Source organism: Dermacentor andersoni, chromosome 1, assembly GCF_023375885.2.
Source record: "Dermacentor andersoni chromosome 1, qqDerAnde1_hic_scaffold, whole genome shotgun sequence".
Taxonomy (NCBI): domain Eukaryota; kingdom Metazoa; phylum Arthropoda; class Arachnida; order Ixodida; family Ixodidae; genus Dermacentor; species Dermacentor andersoni.
This window is the reverse complement of record NC_092814.1, coordinates 61,541,017-61,557,237: the sequence shown is the minus strand read 5'-3', so window position 1 is coordinate 61,557,237 and position 16,221 is coordinate 61,541,017. Positions and strand designations below refer to the sequence as shown.

At 43.2% G+C, this 16,221-nt stretch overlaps 1 protein-coding gene and 1 long non-coding RNA gene across 4 annotated transcripts in view; one reads left to right on the top strand and one right to left on the bottom strand.

The window, feature by feature from the left end:
• Positions 1-16,221, bottom strand: part of LOC126544112 (NEDD8 ultimate buster 1-like) — a 56,979-nt gene that overhangs the window by 9,519 nt on the left and 31,239 nt on the right. For all 3 annotated transcript variants that reach the window (XM_050191334.3, XM_055061548.2, XM_050191331.3), the window contains exons 7-9: positions 8,738-8,896; positions 3,603-3,899; positions 1,386-1,656 (exon numbers count right to left, since the gene is read on the bottom strand). In XM_050191334.3, coding sequence (XP_050047291.1) covers positions 1,386-1,656; positions 3,603-3,899; positions 8,738-8,896 — 727 coding nt within the window. The remainder of the gene's footprint in view (positions 1-1,385; positions 1,657-3,602; positions 3,900-8,737; positions 8,897-16,221) is intronic.
• On the top strand, positions 5,568-11,782 carry LOC129380493 (uncharacterized). The gene is made up of 2 exons (XR_008608562.1): positions 5,568-5,772; positions 11,563-11,782. It is a non-coding gene; the product is annotated as an uncharacterized lncRNA (long non-coding RNA).

Sequence of the window (16,221 nt, the reverse complement as noted above, 5' to 3'; positions counted from 1 at the left end):
AGACAGTCTAGGCATCTAGGCACTCCGCACTGTGTTGTCGTTGCATAGGTTGTGTTGAAGCGAGGCTGCACAAAGGTCAAGTCGCTCACTCCTCCTACTGCACTTCCTCACTCCAGCGTTTTGATAAAGAGTTCCTGCGGTCATTGAGCGATGTGTGGTCATGGTTGCTTGTGCGCCCGCGACACCATGCTCATTAATTTAGTTAATAAGCGAACGTTTAAAAGTTTATGGCCTATAAAACTGCTATCCTTACTTTCCATATAGCCGTCTACTGATTGGCTATTGCAATCGACGCTTCGCCTTTGGGGTGAAACTGCAACATTTAGTCATCCCAACTTTAGTGCATTGGGAGTAAATCTGTTTTTCCAAATGAGAGAAAGGTGCATTTCTGTACGAAAGAATGAAGTGCACGATATTGTAAAGCACTTTTTTTAGGTCACGGCAAAATGGTGCGCGTTACAATCGCGGGCGTGTTAGAATCAAGTAAATACTGTACATAGATGATGGGGAAAAGGCTAGCTATTGTGGATAAACTTCTGACTATTAGCAGCGCTCAACTTGTCATGCCCACTGCAGTACATCCCCAGCATTAGTGCCTTACTAAAGTACGATTGAATTAGGAAGGAACAGCGCCAACTAAGAGAGGGAGACCAACAAAGGACGTGCGCCAACTTCATCTATCTTTATTCGGTTTGGTATATGAAATACCTTTGACCTGCAGGAAAACCTATGTGGGCCAAACGGGTAGATGCGTGAATGACCATGCAGCTGAACATGTGTGGTAGCCGAAAGAAGGAGGTGCGCATCTTTCGCAACATTGTGCAACTTGCACTGTGTGTGACCAGGTGGCAGAACATTCGCCACGGAAACAATGCCTCTACTGCAAGAAGTGTGAACCACAGTTCCGAGAGATAAAGATTCTTGGCAGAAGCAGAGATACAAAGGCATCCGAGGTTTTGAAGGCATTCCATATAAAGAAGCGAGAGAAAAACTGTTAGTGATACTTCCGTGACCTTCTCTAAAAGCGAACAGTCATATCTTGAACGGTTTGGCAGATGATGCATTATGGTCCTTGCGCGCATGCGTTATTTTCCTTATATTTGCAGATTTTTCGGTGAATAAAGATAGATGAAGTTGGCGCTTGTCCTGTGTCGTTCTCCCTCTCGTGATCGCCTTAGTTGGCGTTGTTCCTTCCTAATTCAAGTATGCACCATCTAGCCCAAATGAATGGTCTAAAGTATGATGCGTGATCCATTATAGCTATGTGGTACTTTGAGGGTCAAGTCTCCACAGCAACTGTGTTAGAGTCAGATTGCAGTATTAAGACGTTATATTACTTGAACCTATCCAGCCAATTAACTACATGCCAGACTTAAAATACTTACCAGCATTCTCGCTGTCCCCCAAGATTTCACTTAGTGTTGCATCCACATCGCCATTATTTCGGCACAATGCCTCGCAGACAACTTCAGAGTCAATGCCAAGACTTGCCAATGTAGCCCACATATCAGGTGAAATGCTCTGCTGAGCTAGCTGGGCCCAAGCACTTTGATTCATTCCCAACACAGACTGTGTTGCTGAAGACGTAGTTGCCACTGAAGTGCTGGATGCAGATGTGGGAAGCTGCTGCTGCAGCTGCTGTGGCTGCTGGAGTATCTGTCGTCAAAAAGCAGAAGTGAGATCACAGAAATGCTGTACACAAAGCGTGGGTTTATTCATAACACCTTGTTATATGTCAATGTTGAAGCACAAAACAAGATACCAACAAAGAATATAGGTGGCAAGTAGTGCTGATCTACAACTGCCGCTTTTACTAAAACATGGAAATACGTATGCAGCAACCAGAAGAAAAAGACGAGAGAAGCAAAAAATACAACGCAAACACAGGGGAAGCATGAGAAAATGTCAATTGTGCCCAACAAGCCAAGCGGTGACAGCAATAGCTGATGCATTATTGAATGCTGCAAGAGTTCCTGCATCTCGCACAGTACTACAGTAGAACCCTGTTAAGTATTCCCTAACTACCAAAAATCCCCGAGAATCTCCGGTTTTCCCTGTTTGGTAGACACCTTGACTGCTACAACCATGTAGCCAAGTTGCTCGGGACTGTCTTACGAAAGCTCAAAATGCCACGAGGCCAGAAGCTTATAGGTGCAGTCGTTCCGAAGCTACACAGCTACTTTCAAGTAGCCATCACTGCCAACTAAGGAAGTGTGTGTGGATGTATTGCAATCTGGACATCAATCATTCTTCCATTCATGCTGAATGGATACAGCCAAGAGCCAAAAGCTTTGTCCAGATGGAGAAGACTCCTGGTGCAAGTTCAAGTGGGCAGAAGCATTGGGTCCCCAAGCACACACCCCTATTGTCGCAAACAGCCAAGGCAAGACAATGCTGCCCACATACAAAAGGCTGGCGGAGGAACAGCTACTCGCTGTGTCAAGGGAAAAACTGAAAATGGAGCCGAATCATTGAACAGCAAGATTTGGCTGTTGTACCCCCAAGACAAGGGTCGTGGAGATGGCAACAGCACTCACTGTCTTGTGGTATAACCATGGACACAAGGGCTACAAACAAGTTCTGCAGGAACTAGGAGTGCTTCCTTCAAGAGAAATAGTCATACTGAGCAAAGATTGCGAGAAGAGAAGGATTTCCAGCATGTGAATGAAGCCGACAGCAGAGGCTCGTTTGACCATGCTGAGGGAACAACATATGGTGCACTGGATCTGAATACCATGGTATGCATTGTGTGCAATTTTGATATAGGTATCATGGGTATAACACAAATAAACAACTTTCATAACTTTTCAATTTTTAAGGATTAAAATTTTCAATATACTCGGGCACCAGCCACTGAAAACGAAGCACCAAATATTCTCTCGAAACGTTGAATGTCAAGGGAATGACATTACCTTGTTTATTAGCACTCATTGGGGTGTTAAGTGCAAGAAAAACCATTTTGCACTGCTCTGTGATGCTAACTGCTATGTCCAGCAGCTGCACAAACATGCAGTTTCTCACTTATGCATGGTACTTAGGACGTGGAAGCATCGAGCTATCCTAAAACTGAAAACAGATTTGGAATGAGAAGATCAAGCTGTATAAGTTGTACAAATTTCACTTGTCTAGCGTTAACATTTAAAAAAAAAAAATTTCCAAGCAGCATCTCCCCTTAGTTAGTGCGTCAAGAAGCACAGCTTATGAGTAGCTGATGAACAGATGTCAATATGCATAGACCTTAATAGCTTGCTGCTGAACGAGGACGTAGAAAGAAACAGATACACAGAGACAGCACCACTGATAATGTACGAAGTAATTGAAGGGCTGCTTTTGCAATGAAAATTGGGCCCCTCAGTTCCTCCTTGTCGTTCCTCAAAGAGACAAAGAGACTCTTCCAAACTGTAAGAGTGATCAACAGTGGTTTAACGTGGGATGTCACTGGAGCCAACATTTCGGCATGGGGAGTCACCTTCGCCAGCAACAAACAAGCCCCCTTGTCAGAATGTTGGCCCCAGAGACATCCTTTGGTTGACCACTGTTGACAACCAAAATTGTTACATTTAGAAACAACAAACAAAAATGACTGCAAATTCACAACTCACCTGAATTGCAAGATTTATGTCATTGTTGGCCTGCTGCAGAGCGTGGCGTGCATTGCTTGACGAGAAGCCCATGGCCTTCAAGGCGTCGTAAGTCTCTACATTAACCCACTCTCCATTGCATGTTTTGCCCAAGCTGCGTTTTCGGAGCTTCAGTTTCCTTTCTTCTAACTCTTTTTCGTGTCGAGCTTTCCTCTCATCTTGTTGTGCAATGATGTGCTGCACAGCTAGGTCCACGTCTCCTCCAACAGCACGCAGTGCCAAGCGGGCGACAGATTCCGAGAAGCCCATTGCAATGACCTGCAAAGTGACTCAACTTATCCCACAGTTCAAAAAAAGCTGAAGGCAGTGTTTAGAATAAAATATTGCTAAATACACGTCTTCACACTCCGTAAATCAAGTAAGGAATCAAGGGGTGGCCAGCTCGGTCGCTATAGTGGCTATGGCATTCTGCTGCCGAGCAACAGTTCCGATTCCTGGCTGCAAAAGCTGCATTCGGATGGGGGCAGAATGCAACGCTTGTGCATCTAGATTTAAGTGAGTGTTCCCCAGCTGTTCAAAATTAATCTGGAGCTTCCCACAATGCTGTTCCTCATAACCCAGAGTGCAGTTTCAAGACGTTAAACCCCATAATTTGACTTATAATGTCAAGGAGCGCACTTTGTCCTTGTGTGTTGTAATCAAATCAGTTTAACATTAAACTCTAGGCTGCGTTCCAACTTTTTCGACAAATTCCCATGCTGCAGTGATTGAAATATGTAGTGTTACTTACGGTGCCATTAATATTTTGATAATTTCAGTGTAACATACCAACGTTAAATTATCGCAAGTTACAAGTATACCCCATGCCAAGCTGCAGAAACTGTTCATTAAAGTAAAACTGATGCATTCTTGCAAGCAGACTTCAGATGGTATCGACGACAACGTAGTTGTAAGAGGTTGCTACACTACAGATTGATTCAAGGGGTTTAACTGGCTTTTTGCGAATAATTTTCTTCGTTACCAGTGAACTCGAAGCAAAAAGTACTTATTAACCCTGTACGACCCTATGCACAGAATTGTGCACATTCTACAAATGCATTCATTTGTTCAAAACAAGGCATTCTTTTGTTCGGTGTACCCGAATCTTGTGCTTCCGCTCTGGCAATCTGCATGTTTGCAGTGCCATCTCACTAAAGAAACATTACTTATGCACCAAAACAAACAGCATGGTCACACCTGTGGCAACATTAGAAAGCAAGCTTAAATAAACGTTTTTTTTTTCTGCTTTCCTTGAATTCCCTGCACGTTTATAAATTAATAAAATGTGCGAAATTCAGACTACACCTACAACAAAGTATGTAACCTTGCTCCCAGAAGTGCTCTGGAACCAGCGAAATTAGTGCATGGTCAAAAGCGTGTACAAAGCGTGATAATGTACGTGAAGTGACCCCTGCCAGTCTTCGTATGATAACCGACCACGGCGTTAGTGCTTTTCCTTTCTTTTTTGTCGGATATCTTCGTACCCTGTGCAACATTCTAGATGTTGATGAAGACTTGCGACCTTTAGACAATGTCCAGAGGAGCTACCAACAGAGAAGGAAATTATATTTTCCTCCAAATTAGACTAAATTGTGCAGCCTCACTGACAGCATGACGAGTCATGTACTTAATAAAACTACTTTGAAAGGTATGTGCTCAAATCTGCTTTTGAGTGCATTGCAGAGCGAACCTAGACAACATCCAGACATCCCTAAATGTCAGTACATGTGAAGAAATAGCAAAGCTCTTTATTGTATAGTAGTCTATGAAGGATTATCCAGAAGAACGAAGGACAAAGCTCTTAAACGTGACGATTTGTAATGATTACGCCTCCCTATATCACACCACATGGGTGATATAGGGAGGCGTAACACCACACACACATTTCATCGTTTACTGAAAGAACCAGAGCACTTGCACATTGGGCAAAGGTGATTGATACTAGGCTGGTTTGTTCTAAACATTTCCGACGACTGAACACAATAGGTCATGGAGCCATATCTTTCACCACGTCTTCCTTTTTTTCGTCTAACAGTTTGCCTAATGTCAGCTGGAACACACGGAATAGTGCACTGCAGCTGGGGACAATTACGTAGTCAGTGATGCTACTGACGCACGCCATTTTGGAGCAGCTTTTCGACCATTGGAGCAGGTTTGTGAAAGCTATTGCAAACAATATTATAGAGGGCTTTTATAGTGGGCAAGCCAAGTGAAAAGCAAGAAGTGGTCACTTGGTTCATAAACTCAATCCAAACAATAAAAACGACCAAAAAAACCCTTTCGGCACAGAGGTTGCAGATGTTTCACGTTTTTCTGAAATGTAGCACAATGCAGTAGGGTTCGCCTTTCTACACAGTTTGGCGCAATTGGTGAAGCCTTAGCACCAATGCGTAATAAAACAAACTATTGTAGAAACACAGGGAAAAATAAAACACGGACACATTCTATGATTGGGCACAGAGCAGTGCCTCATCCCGCTGATAAAGGCAGCATAAAAAAATAACTTATTGCACAGCGTACCTTTATTTATCCGATCCAAGTACTGCCACCCTCACAGATTGTTGTGAAATGATGTACTTTGTCAGAACATCAAAAATATTTTTACGTGTTAGTGAAACTACTTAGAAAGGTGAAAGGCAGAAGATGAACTTGCTACACAACTATTTTAAACTTGCAGTGACCCCTACACTGGAGTTGTAATGAGAAAGTAACAAACGTATCAAAGTATTCCAAGCTACAAATCGCAAGTATCATATCGGATGCATTTTATCCTCTAGTATCGCGTTTCTGTATTATGATACAATTTTGATGTATCTTTGCCCAGCCCTAGCCCGGCTGGGCATCCAGCAGGTTCTGCAGCATCCCCTGCCAATGCTATAGAGGCACTGCTGTTAAGATGACGAGAGTATAAAAGAAGAGTATAATTAGCTGCTTAGTGCAGTAAGAATAGTTTCACATATCAAGTGACTAAATACATTCAAACCTACCTATTTACAACAAACCTTTATAACATGTTCATTATACACTGACCCATTACCCGTCATTGGGCATGACAATTAGAGGTACAATGTACAACCATGCTGTGAAACCGACCATGAGGGAACATACCATCAACCTCAATCTAAAAAAGAATGCGTGCACAATCGCATAAAAGTATGCTTAGAAAAAAGTTTCTATCATGCTGCAAGCAGCTTTATAATGCAGGTCGCAGGTACTACAAGTTCAATATATCCAGCTTCAAGTTCGCTATAAAAAGAAATATTGCTGAAGTAGTTTTGCGTTTGATGTATGTAGAGCAAGTCATTACACGGCGATTTGTTACAATTACGTTCTACTGTATCAACTTGACAAACAGCGATTTGGCAGAGATTTGGCATCTGCTTGAATGTACAGTAAAACCTTATTAGCGTATGTACTTGCATAATTAATAAAGGGAAAATCAGACATTCACCTGTTCGTAGCAATTGCTACAAAGGAAACTGCCCCGGAAAGGCGGTGGTCCCGGGTTCGAGTCACGGACCAGGACGAATTTTCCTTCAACTCAGGCTTTTCTTTCGAGGAACCCGTATGGGTTTCCTTTGTAGCAATTGCTACGAACGGGTGGATGTCCGATTTTCCCTTTATTAATTACTTCTCTCCACCTTGCGGGTTTCCGCAAAACTACTACGTCAAGTACTTGCATAATGATCGCACCCCTGAATTTGCGTCAACGTTTAGACAAAAAACTGCTATCATTATGCGAGTAAATACGATAATTCGATGGCAGACGCATGCTCTAATCCCAGCTGGCCTATGCATAATTTATTGTAAACCATCGTTAATTCGGACGTATTTGGCTGCACATCAGTTGATTCGGTCAACTCTCCAAGCTAGGTGAGCGCGGAGCACCGCAAATGTGCAGTGCAGAAGAGCAAAAATGGCGCTAGCGTCCAACCGAAACGGAGAAGTGGACTCCGTATCTCCCCATCACCATAGTCATCAGTGGAAATCATACGTAAAGGACAGGCCGTAAAGGCCTTTATTCTTGCATTTACTGCCACGTTGGTGGACGTGCCTTCGTAACTGCGTAGTTGCCGTATAGTCGCTGACCATCATTGCGTCAAAGCCACAACGGTTTCGTCCACAGCGGTTTGCTGCAAACAAAGTTTTGGTTTGACTCTGCAACCATCTGCTACACACCTTCATAGCTACGTAATCACAGTCCATGATCACATCCATAGCCGCCGCGGTTTCTTCCGTAGCAGTTGGGGCAAACAGTTTCAACCTGACTCAGTACACGCACCTGCAATGTGCCTTTATAACTGCGTAGTCGTCAGCCATGATAGAGCTGATAGCGTCCGCAGGTTCGTCCGCAGTGGTTGCCGCAAACAATACTTTTGTTTCGACTTGGTGCACGCGCGAGTCACTTGCCCTCAGAACCACGTCACCGTCCATGATCACCTCGACAGCGGCTGCAGATTCGTCCGCAGCAGTTGTGGCAAATAGTTTCATTTTGGCTTAATGCAAAGCTGCCGAGGATGAAGAGCAACAGCTACATCGCGATGCACGATTTGTTTGCGACCAGCTCACTGGCCAAAAAATAATCAGGATGTGCGTAAGGTAGTAAAAACGTGTGTCAGATGACCGCGCGCACAGCGGCGGCGCTGCGAAGGAAGTTGCGAGGCCTTCACTGCTGTGAGCACCAATCACTCAGCCATTACGAGAATTGCAGATTTCTATTTTGCATGAAAGCAGTGCAGAACAGGATTTGATCATTCCGTAAATGAAAGTGCATTGATGTATAAGCATTTGTTTGTTTATTTGATGCCCTCAATAATTCGAGATGCATTAATTTGGACATTTTTCTCAGTCTCGTGAAATCTGAATTAACAAGGTTTTACTTAAGACAATAAAAAAAAAAACAGTGGGTGGTCACATATTAGATTGTAATGAGCCTATCCCATTGGAATCAGACATTGCTAATTTGCAGAGAATGGTGTGTGCAATAATACAATGAGCCACTCACAAAGTAAGCGGCAAAAGCTATGCCCCTAATTTAAGGTTCGACATAGGTGATGCCAAACAATTACTTTGCTGCTTGCACACCACATGCATAAGGTCGGCCCACAAGAACATACCTGTGCTAGTTTCGAGTCGTCAAGCTTGAGCCGTGAAATGAGATCAGCTGCCTTTTGTAGATACTGCCGTGCCTGAGGATAATGCTCCTGGTGAAAGGCCACGATGCCTTGTAGCATATGTAAACGGCAGAAGAGGGCTGCTTCCTTGTTGGTGCCACCCTATGGGTGAAGTAATCACACCAAATTAATAACGAACAACATTAATGAAAGACACATTTAGTGATGACATCCAGAAACTATGGTGTATTAAAAATAACTTTCTTACCTGCATAGACATAAATACAAGTTAATTACTACCACTATTGCCACCCAATGCAACTTTCATAAACAAATACGGAAGTATTGTACAAGGCCTCTCAGATGGCGATCAAACAAAAAATGATGCACAATAAATGGAAGAAAACAAACTAAGTTGCAAAATGAATCCCAAATATTTAGCATTTCAATGATGTTACAAGACAGTTCAAACTGACGAAACAATCCTCAACCCACCTCCAATAAAATTTTTGCGTCCAGGACTTGGTAAACACAAATGTTTTCAGTGACAAAACTAGACAGCATACAACTGCCAGTTGCGCCGCACAAGTGCACGCAGGCATTCAGCACATAATTCTTATTGCAGTGCAGCTCACAGTCGCCGGCCAATTATGCGGACAAGCTCAATTAGTCGAACAGCTTCGTGGCCCTGCCACTGGCCCCATAGACACTGTATTTGTTCACACATTACAGTAAAACCATGTTAATACATGTACCTGGCAGCAACATGGCACAACTACGCACTTAATGATAGTACGTAACTGCTAAGTACAATTTTGCATCTCTTGATGTGCGCTGCACCACTTCTTACAAAGAAATATATGCAATGCTACAGCAAGTGTTACCTAAAGTATACACTACCAGTTTGCATATTTTCCACAGCGGTGAAAAATGTCACAGCTGTCGCATGAATGCAGTAGAAAAAAGGCGAGCAGCATTCCAAAACTTGGGCAGGGAGCACAGCGGATGACTTGTTCGGCTTTCCCCGATGCAAGTTTGTACAACAATGTGCTACTGAACAAAACCAACGCCACTTCAATAGTTTTAGCTTGTCCAGTGTTCCAGTAAATCCAGTCAGACTGTTTCACCCGAATGGCAGAAACGTGAGCGGCTGGAGCAGTGCAGCCACCTGGTGGCGCAGAAGTTACACCAGCAGCCAAGTAGAATACACTTGGTTGATGCATATTAGGCGTTTGCTTGGTTCAACTCTTCATGACAACGTGAGACCACCTGTCAAGTAACTCACATTTATGCCTCCCACCTATCTATTAAAATTCTCAGTACACCTGTGCATGCCGCCAATAATGGACAAGCTGAAACTATTGAAACAAGGTACCTGCTACCGCATAGTGCTGATCATCTTGTGTAATTTGTGTGCAGCGCATCGTCTACTAAGTGCACGGCATCAGTATGCAGTTATGCTTGCTCTATCGTATGAGCATTTGTCAGCAGGTTGCAGAATCTGTGTAGTCGGCTTTCTTTGTGGCCACAGCGCTTCTGGCCGTGCATGTATGCAGCTCAGATTTTATTACGCCAACAATGCGACAGTGCACTGCTTTCATTTCCGTAAGCAATGTGCCCTTGAAGAGCTCCCGCTCAGAGGCGGCAGGGAATGGTGGTGCTTCTGGGATATCGCCTATTAAAAGCATGCAGCAAGCTTACAACGGCACTACGTCCTACGTACTGCCGAGCAGATAGTAGAAGATGCTTATCGCGACAGGGTTCGTGGAGATGCTGTACTCACACACACGTTGGTGGTTATACAGTGTGTCTGGAAAGTATTGCAATTATTTTTTTTTCCGGCGCTGCTATTGGACGTACCATGATCGGATTGGTTGGTTAGGTTGGGGGGACTCGTAGCTTTTCATCATTGTGTGCAGTGTGCTCCAAGCTCCGGGAGCGTAAGGATCGCTGTTTCCGTGACCCTCCCGATAGTGCTCTGTCAAGACGTGCGATAGTATCCGCACGTGAACGGCATGCGATCAAGTTCGGTGCTAAACTTTACAATATTCTTGCCGATACCTACCAAATGATTCAGCAAGCCTATGGGAATTCTGCTTTGTCATTCTCAAGTTTCAAGGTGGTTGAAGGCGTTTAAAGGGGGCCGAGAAAATGTGGAAGATGAATCCCGCTCTGGACGGCCACCAACGAGTAAACTTGATGAAAATGTGTCTCACTTTCATTATCTTTCGAACACCGACCGTCAAATGAGTGTGCGGATGATAGCAGAGACTCAATATTCTGAAAATCACCATGCACGACATTGTAAGCGACAATTTGAACATGCAGAAAGTGTGCGCCAAGCCGGTCCCCAAACCGTTCACTGATGACCATAAGAACCACTTTTTAACGCGTGCAAATTGAACCTTGGACAGTGTCATTACTGGCAATGAAACATGGGTATCGGAGTACAATCCCAAGATGAAGCGCCAAAGTTACAAATAGCACAACTCGGGTCCCCTCACCCCAAAAAGGCAAGAATGAGCAAGTTGAAAGTGAAAACAATGCTAATTGTCTTTTTTTCAAAGCCAAGGGTGTGGTTCACAAAGAATTCATACCCCAATGGCAGACAGTCAACGTTGCCTACTACGAGGATGTGCTCGAGATTGAGAAAAAGGGTCCTCCAAGCGTGAAAGGATATCGCCGATACCTGGCAGTTGCACCATGACAACACTCCCAGCCACACTTCTCTGTGTGTATGGGAGTTCATGGCCAAGTACAACTTGGCGACGCTGCCACAGCCCCCCTATAGACCTGACCTGGCTCTGGCGGACTTTTTTCTCTTCCAGAGAACCAAGAGCGCCCTGAAAGGAGTCCGCTTTGGGACTATCGAAGCCATCCAAACCGCCATGACAAAGACTCTAAAAGAGGTTCCCGTCGACGCCTTCCAGGATGTATACAGTGCATGGCAGAGTCACTGGCAAAAATGTGCAGATGCAAGAAGAGCCTACTACAAAGAATTCTAAACATTTGTAATGATATCTTGAATAAACTTTTTTTTTTTTTTTTTACAGATAAAATTTCATTACTTTCCGGACACACCCTGTATTCTTTGCCGAGGCTGCCATCACGCATTTCAGATGCTTAACCATATAGGCATCACCGCAACTAGGCCGAAGCCAGAATTATTGGTATACTGGTCTCTGCACTTTTCGAGAAGGCAGAATATCTTGTGCAGTACAGCACGGCACATTTTTTGTTGCCACTTGTGGAATAATGTCACTTGTTTCCCGGTGAATCCAATATGTCGGACTATTATTCAGACATTAAGAGGTCCCCGTTATTATCGGTCGGCAACTGTATGTGACCAGCATGAGAAAGAAATACTAACATGGAGGAATTCTCTGGTTAACTGCCGAGACGCACACGCAAGGCAAAACTATGCATATACTGTGCACATTGACCATGCTATAGTATCTAGAATATACTGACTTGTGCCGAGCGCGGGCCCCCAAGTGATACCCGCCGTTGGACGTCGCAATGCGCTGCAGTACGGCACCATGCAGGTCTCCTAGCTACAGGCGTTGGTACAACATGCCCGTGCACAGAACTGATTTTTGTCTGTCCGCATAATTACGCCGATTATTCAATAATAAATGACGCTTTCACGGTATCATGGGCAGCCCTCTGGACGGCAATGCCCGTAGGGACTGCCGACCGTGCGGCCTACAGGCATCATCAGTGGTCAGCACTCGGCACACCACTCAGTATATTGTAGGCACTGCGACAGTTGGCAAATGCGTTTGCAGCATAGTCTGGACACACTAACCATACAAAGTTCAAATGCGATACAAAAAATGTTCAAATATAAATTTAGAGTGCAATGAATGCACTCAATGTTCACCAGTTTGTTGGCATCATGGCTGTTTTAAAGGTGCATTGAGATTTATTTTGATTGCAGAAACACTACAAGGGTCACGCTTAGAGGGTACGTTTATTCGTTTGAGTATACGTTTTGAGTAAAGTTTACTCAAAATACCAGAACTTATGTCACTGACATTACAGAGCAAAATTTGCTGGTGTATTAATAAAGCTAGGCATGATGACACTGCTCATTAGTCTGAAAGTTCACTTAACACACACGGAAAAAACAAAGAAGACATGAAGTCAAAAATGTGATGCTTTTAGTTTTTGAAAACGATACCCAAAAATATTTACGAGCTTTCCTACGGGCAGCATTTCTTTTCTGCTGTCTTCGTAGGGTGCAGCATCAAGAGCACTCGTGATGATACAGCCATACGGGTATGTGTACATATGAAGAAACCCCTCAGCGAGAACTGAGGAGGAAGTAACCTTGATTTTACAATTTGCAAAATCATAGGCTAATGAACCTAGCACTTTGATCATCAAGCTCTTGTTGCCCTAGAACAATCAGAATATAAGTTGCTTCACATCTGCCAGTGAATCACTGCTAAATTATGGTGTGAAGTTATGGCACCATACAGGAGCACTATGACACAAAACGTGTACTTAGTGGAATTTTGTTACCTTATTTCACCTAATAACCGATGTACATGAAAAACAAATTTCGTTTTGTAGATAAAGTGAACTTTTATCCAACATGCAGTAGTGGTCAAGCCAATTTGGGATTTGGAGCAGAAAAAAATTGGCCTTTCTGGAACACTAGGGACACCACAGCAGTAATGTGCAGCCATTTGGTGCAGGCTGCTATTACTGTGCAATCAGTAATTGCTGCTGAACAGTGAAGAAAGACAGGTCAACCGTCAGGAGCAACCAATTAAGCTTGTCTTAGCACGGACGGTGTATACCACGCAGGGTATGTTGCAAACCGACTAATTTGGGTAAGTAGGCAACTTTTGTAAACAGCTGCATAAAAATTGGTAGGTTAGAAAGAACAAAGCCAAGTGCCCAAGCATAAGACAGGCAGAAAATTACAACTGCGCTAGAACCATTTGTGTCGTCAGGCATAAGACAAAAAGACGGCAAGAGTCTTGGGTGCATTCGAAATGACATGTGCTTCGAGATACTTTACCGCAAGACAAAATGTGTATTGCACTCGCCAACAATGCTCGTAGCTATGGCAAAAGATTGATGATAATCTACAAAAAGCGTTTGGAACAAGAGGCCACCATACGGTGTGGGTGCACATGTTGTCTTGCTTGTCTCGGTCATTTAGTGCTGTTAGAAATTTGCCTGTAGAAAAAGCTTGTGGCTATATCTTCATACGAATGGCTAATGAACGATCAGCTTTGAAATAATCACACGTACAGTATTTGACGGCTGTAAAAGCGCCATTTGGGTCTACAAGCAACCAGCCAGCTACTACCGCAAGCGTGTGTAGAAGTTCATTTATGTGCTTAACCCTTTGAGGGTCAATGACGTAAATATACGGTGCCGCGAACAAGTCCAAAAAATGTCGATGCCGTATCTTTACGGCGCCGTCTATGTTTAAAAAGTGCGCCAATTTCCCAAATTTTTCTTTTCTATCATGTGCTGCCACTATGTGGGAATACAGGAAATTTTCGCGCACCTCCCTCTCTTGCTTTTCGTTGCATGGTTATACTACCACTCATGCACTGGCGGGCGGGCGGGCGGCGGTTATGCTTTTGTTCCGCGGGCGGTTTCAGCTTCTTTCGCTTGCAAAACTGATGGCTATCTCATTACTAATCACTCGTACCGCTTGTTTCTAGCGCGTTTAGTGCTCGCATAGGAAGGATGCCGCCTTGCATGCGTTTCTGTTGCTTTTATTTCTTTTTTTTGACACTCGTGAAAACTAATTGCCTCTGGTTGGCGATAAGATGAAGATTAACGGAAGTTTTTCACACGCTTTGCTTTTTTAACGGGCACACAATCGCACAGTATTCTTGAGTGCACACACCTACGCACTTCGATCATGCTATGGATGTACATATTAGTCTAAGAGCAGGAACATTTGAGTCTTGCAAAATATTCTCGTGTGCGCATTTTCAAAGCTTTGAACTAATGCGTATAACAATGCATCAAATTTTTAATTCTTATAAGTTTATTTCCTTTTTTATTGTTATTCATGAATGAAGAGTACATATATACCAACGCAAATTATTTTTTTCTCACTCTCACTTTATGGTCACCCTAGAAAAATTACGGTAAATGTTTTTAGAAATAAGTCCCCAAGAAGAATCGGAATCAAATAAAAAAAAATCGACCCTGGGCGGTCACATTTGGCAAAAAAAAAAAAAAAAAAAAAAACTACACTCGAAGGGTTAAGGTTGCATACCGACAGAAAGTTTGCAACTGCGTATGTAAATGCATGAACACACTTATCCGACATGAACTGCGTACCTTCCTTCGGGTAACTGCTCCGATCTTCACACATGTCCTATTGCACTTTCATTACGCGCTGCTTTTAGCGCCGTTCCCTCTGTCACCAAATGGTTTTGATCGGTATTGTTGACCCGGACAAGACCAACCACAGTTGTTCCAAACACAGACCGATTGCTGTGGAAACACTGGGCAAGGCACAAATATTCATAAAATGGAACAGGAGATAACCGATTCAAGAATTCTCCAGGCTCGGAGTGAATCATGTTCTAGATGTTCTAACAACTCATGGTGCTGCTTTATGACTTGTGCACTCATTGCATGCTTCCCTAAGGAACTTCGAGCGAACACTTTAATTACTAGATTTACTATTTCAAACTATTGAAGCACAGAGTTTTTTCTGTCACAGGATTCTGTAGACTACTATGCAAATCTTTCATGCTCAAAAGTTACTGCTCACTGATGGCACATAAGAACTTGAAATTGCAGCAATTAACTCCACAAAATCTGTTATATTTGGCTGTAATGCAAATGTGTACAATAAATAGATAGATAAAAAGGTGACAGTTTCACCCAAAGGGCGAAGCACTGACAGAGACTCAGTTCTTTTTACGGTTAAATTACAAAGTTTTCCCCCCAATTTATTGACCATGATAATATCGGGACCGGCGATTAGAATATTTTAACCTCTTGTAAATAGTTGCAGATTAAGAACCACAATACCTAGTCTCGTTTCTGTACCGAAACCACAAGCAGCATGAATAAGTGCTGGGAATACTGACACTTCTAAACAACTGCTTGCTAAGAGAATTGCCTAATTACAATATAGTTTAAACTCTTCAGGTCTTAACACTTCACCTTAATCCTATGTCTTAATCACCTTAGGTCACCTTAATCCTACGCTAAAAGTCGTACCAAAGACATTTAGTTGCGAGCATTGTCCTACAATTATCCTACCTGAATTGCATTCAGAAATGGCATTGCCTTGCCGAGAGATCTGAAGTGCATGGAGCAGCTCAGTTTTCTTTCTTTGTCATTAAACAAAGTCATTCTATGGAAGCAGCCCTTGCAGTATAAGTTGCATTGTTTTGATCTCCTGATAAGATACTGCTCACGGTTTAACAGAAGATGAACAGCTGTGCTCGGCGAACAACCTGGTGCTATGTGCAACTGAAAATTGGCACATA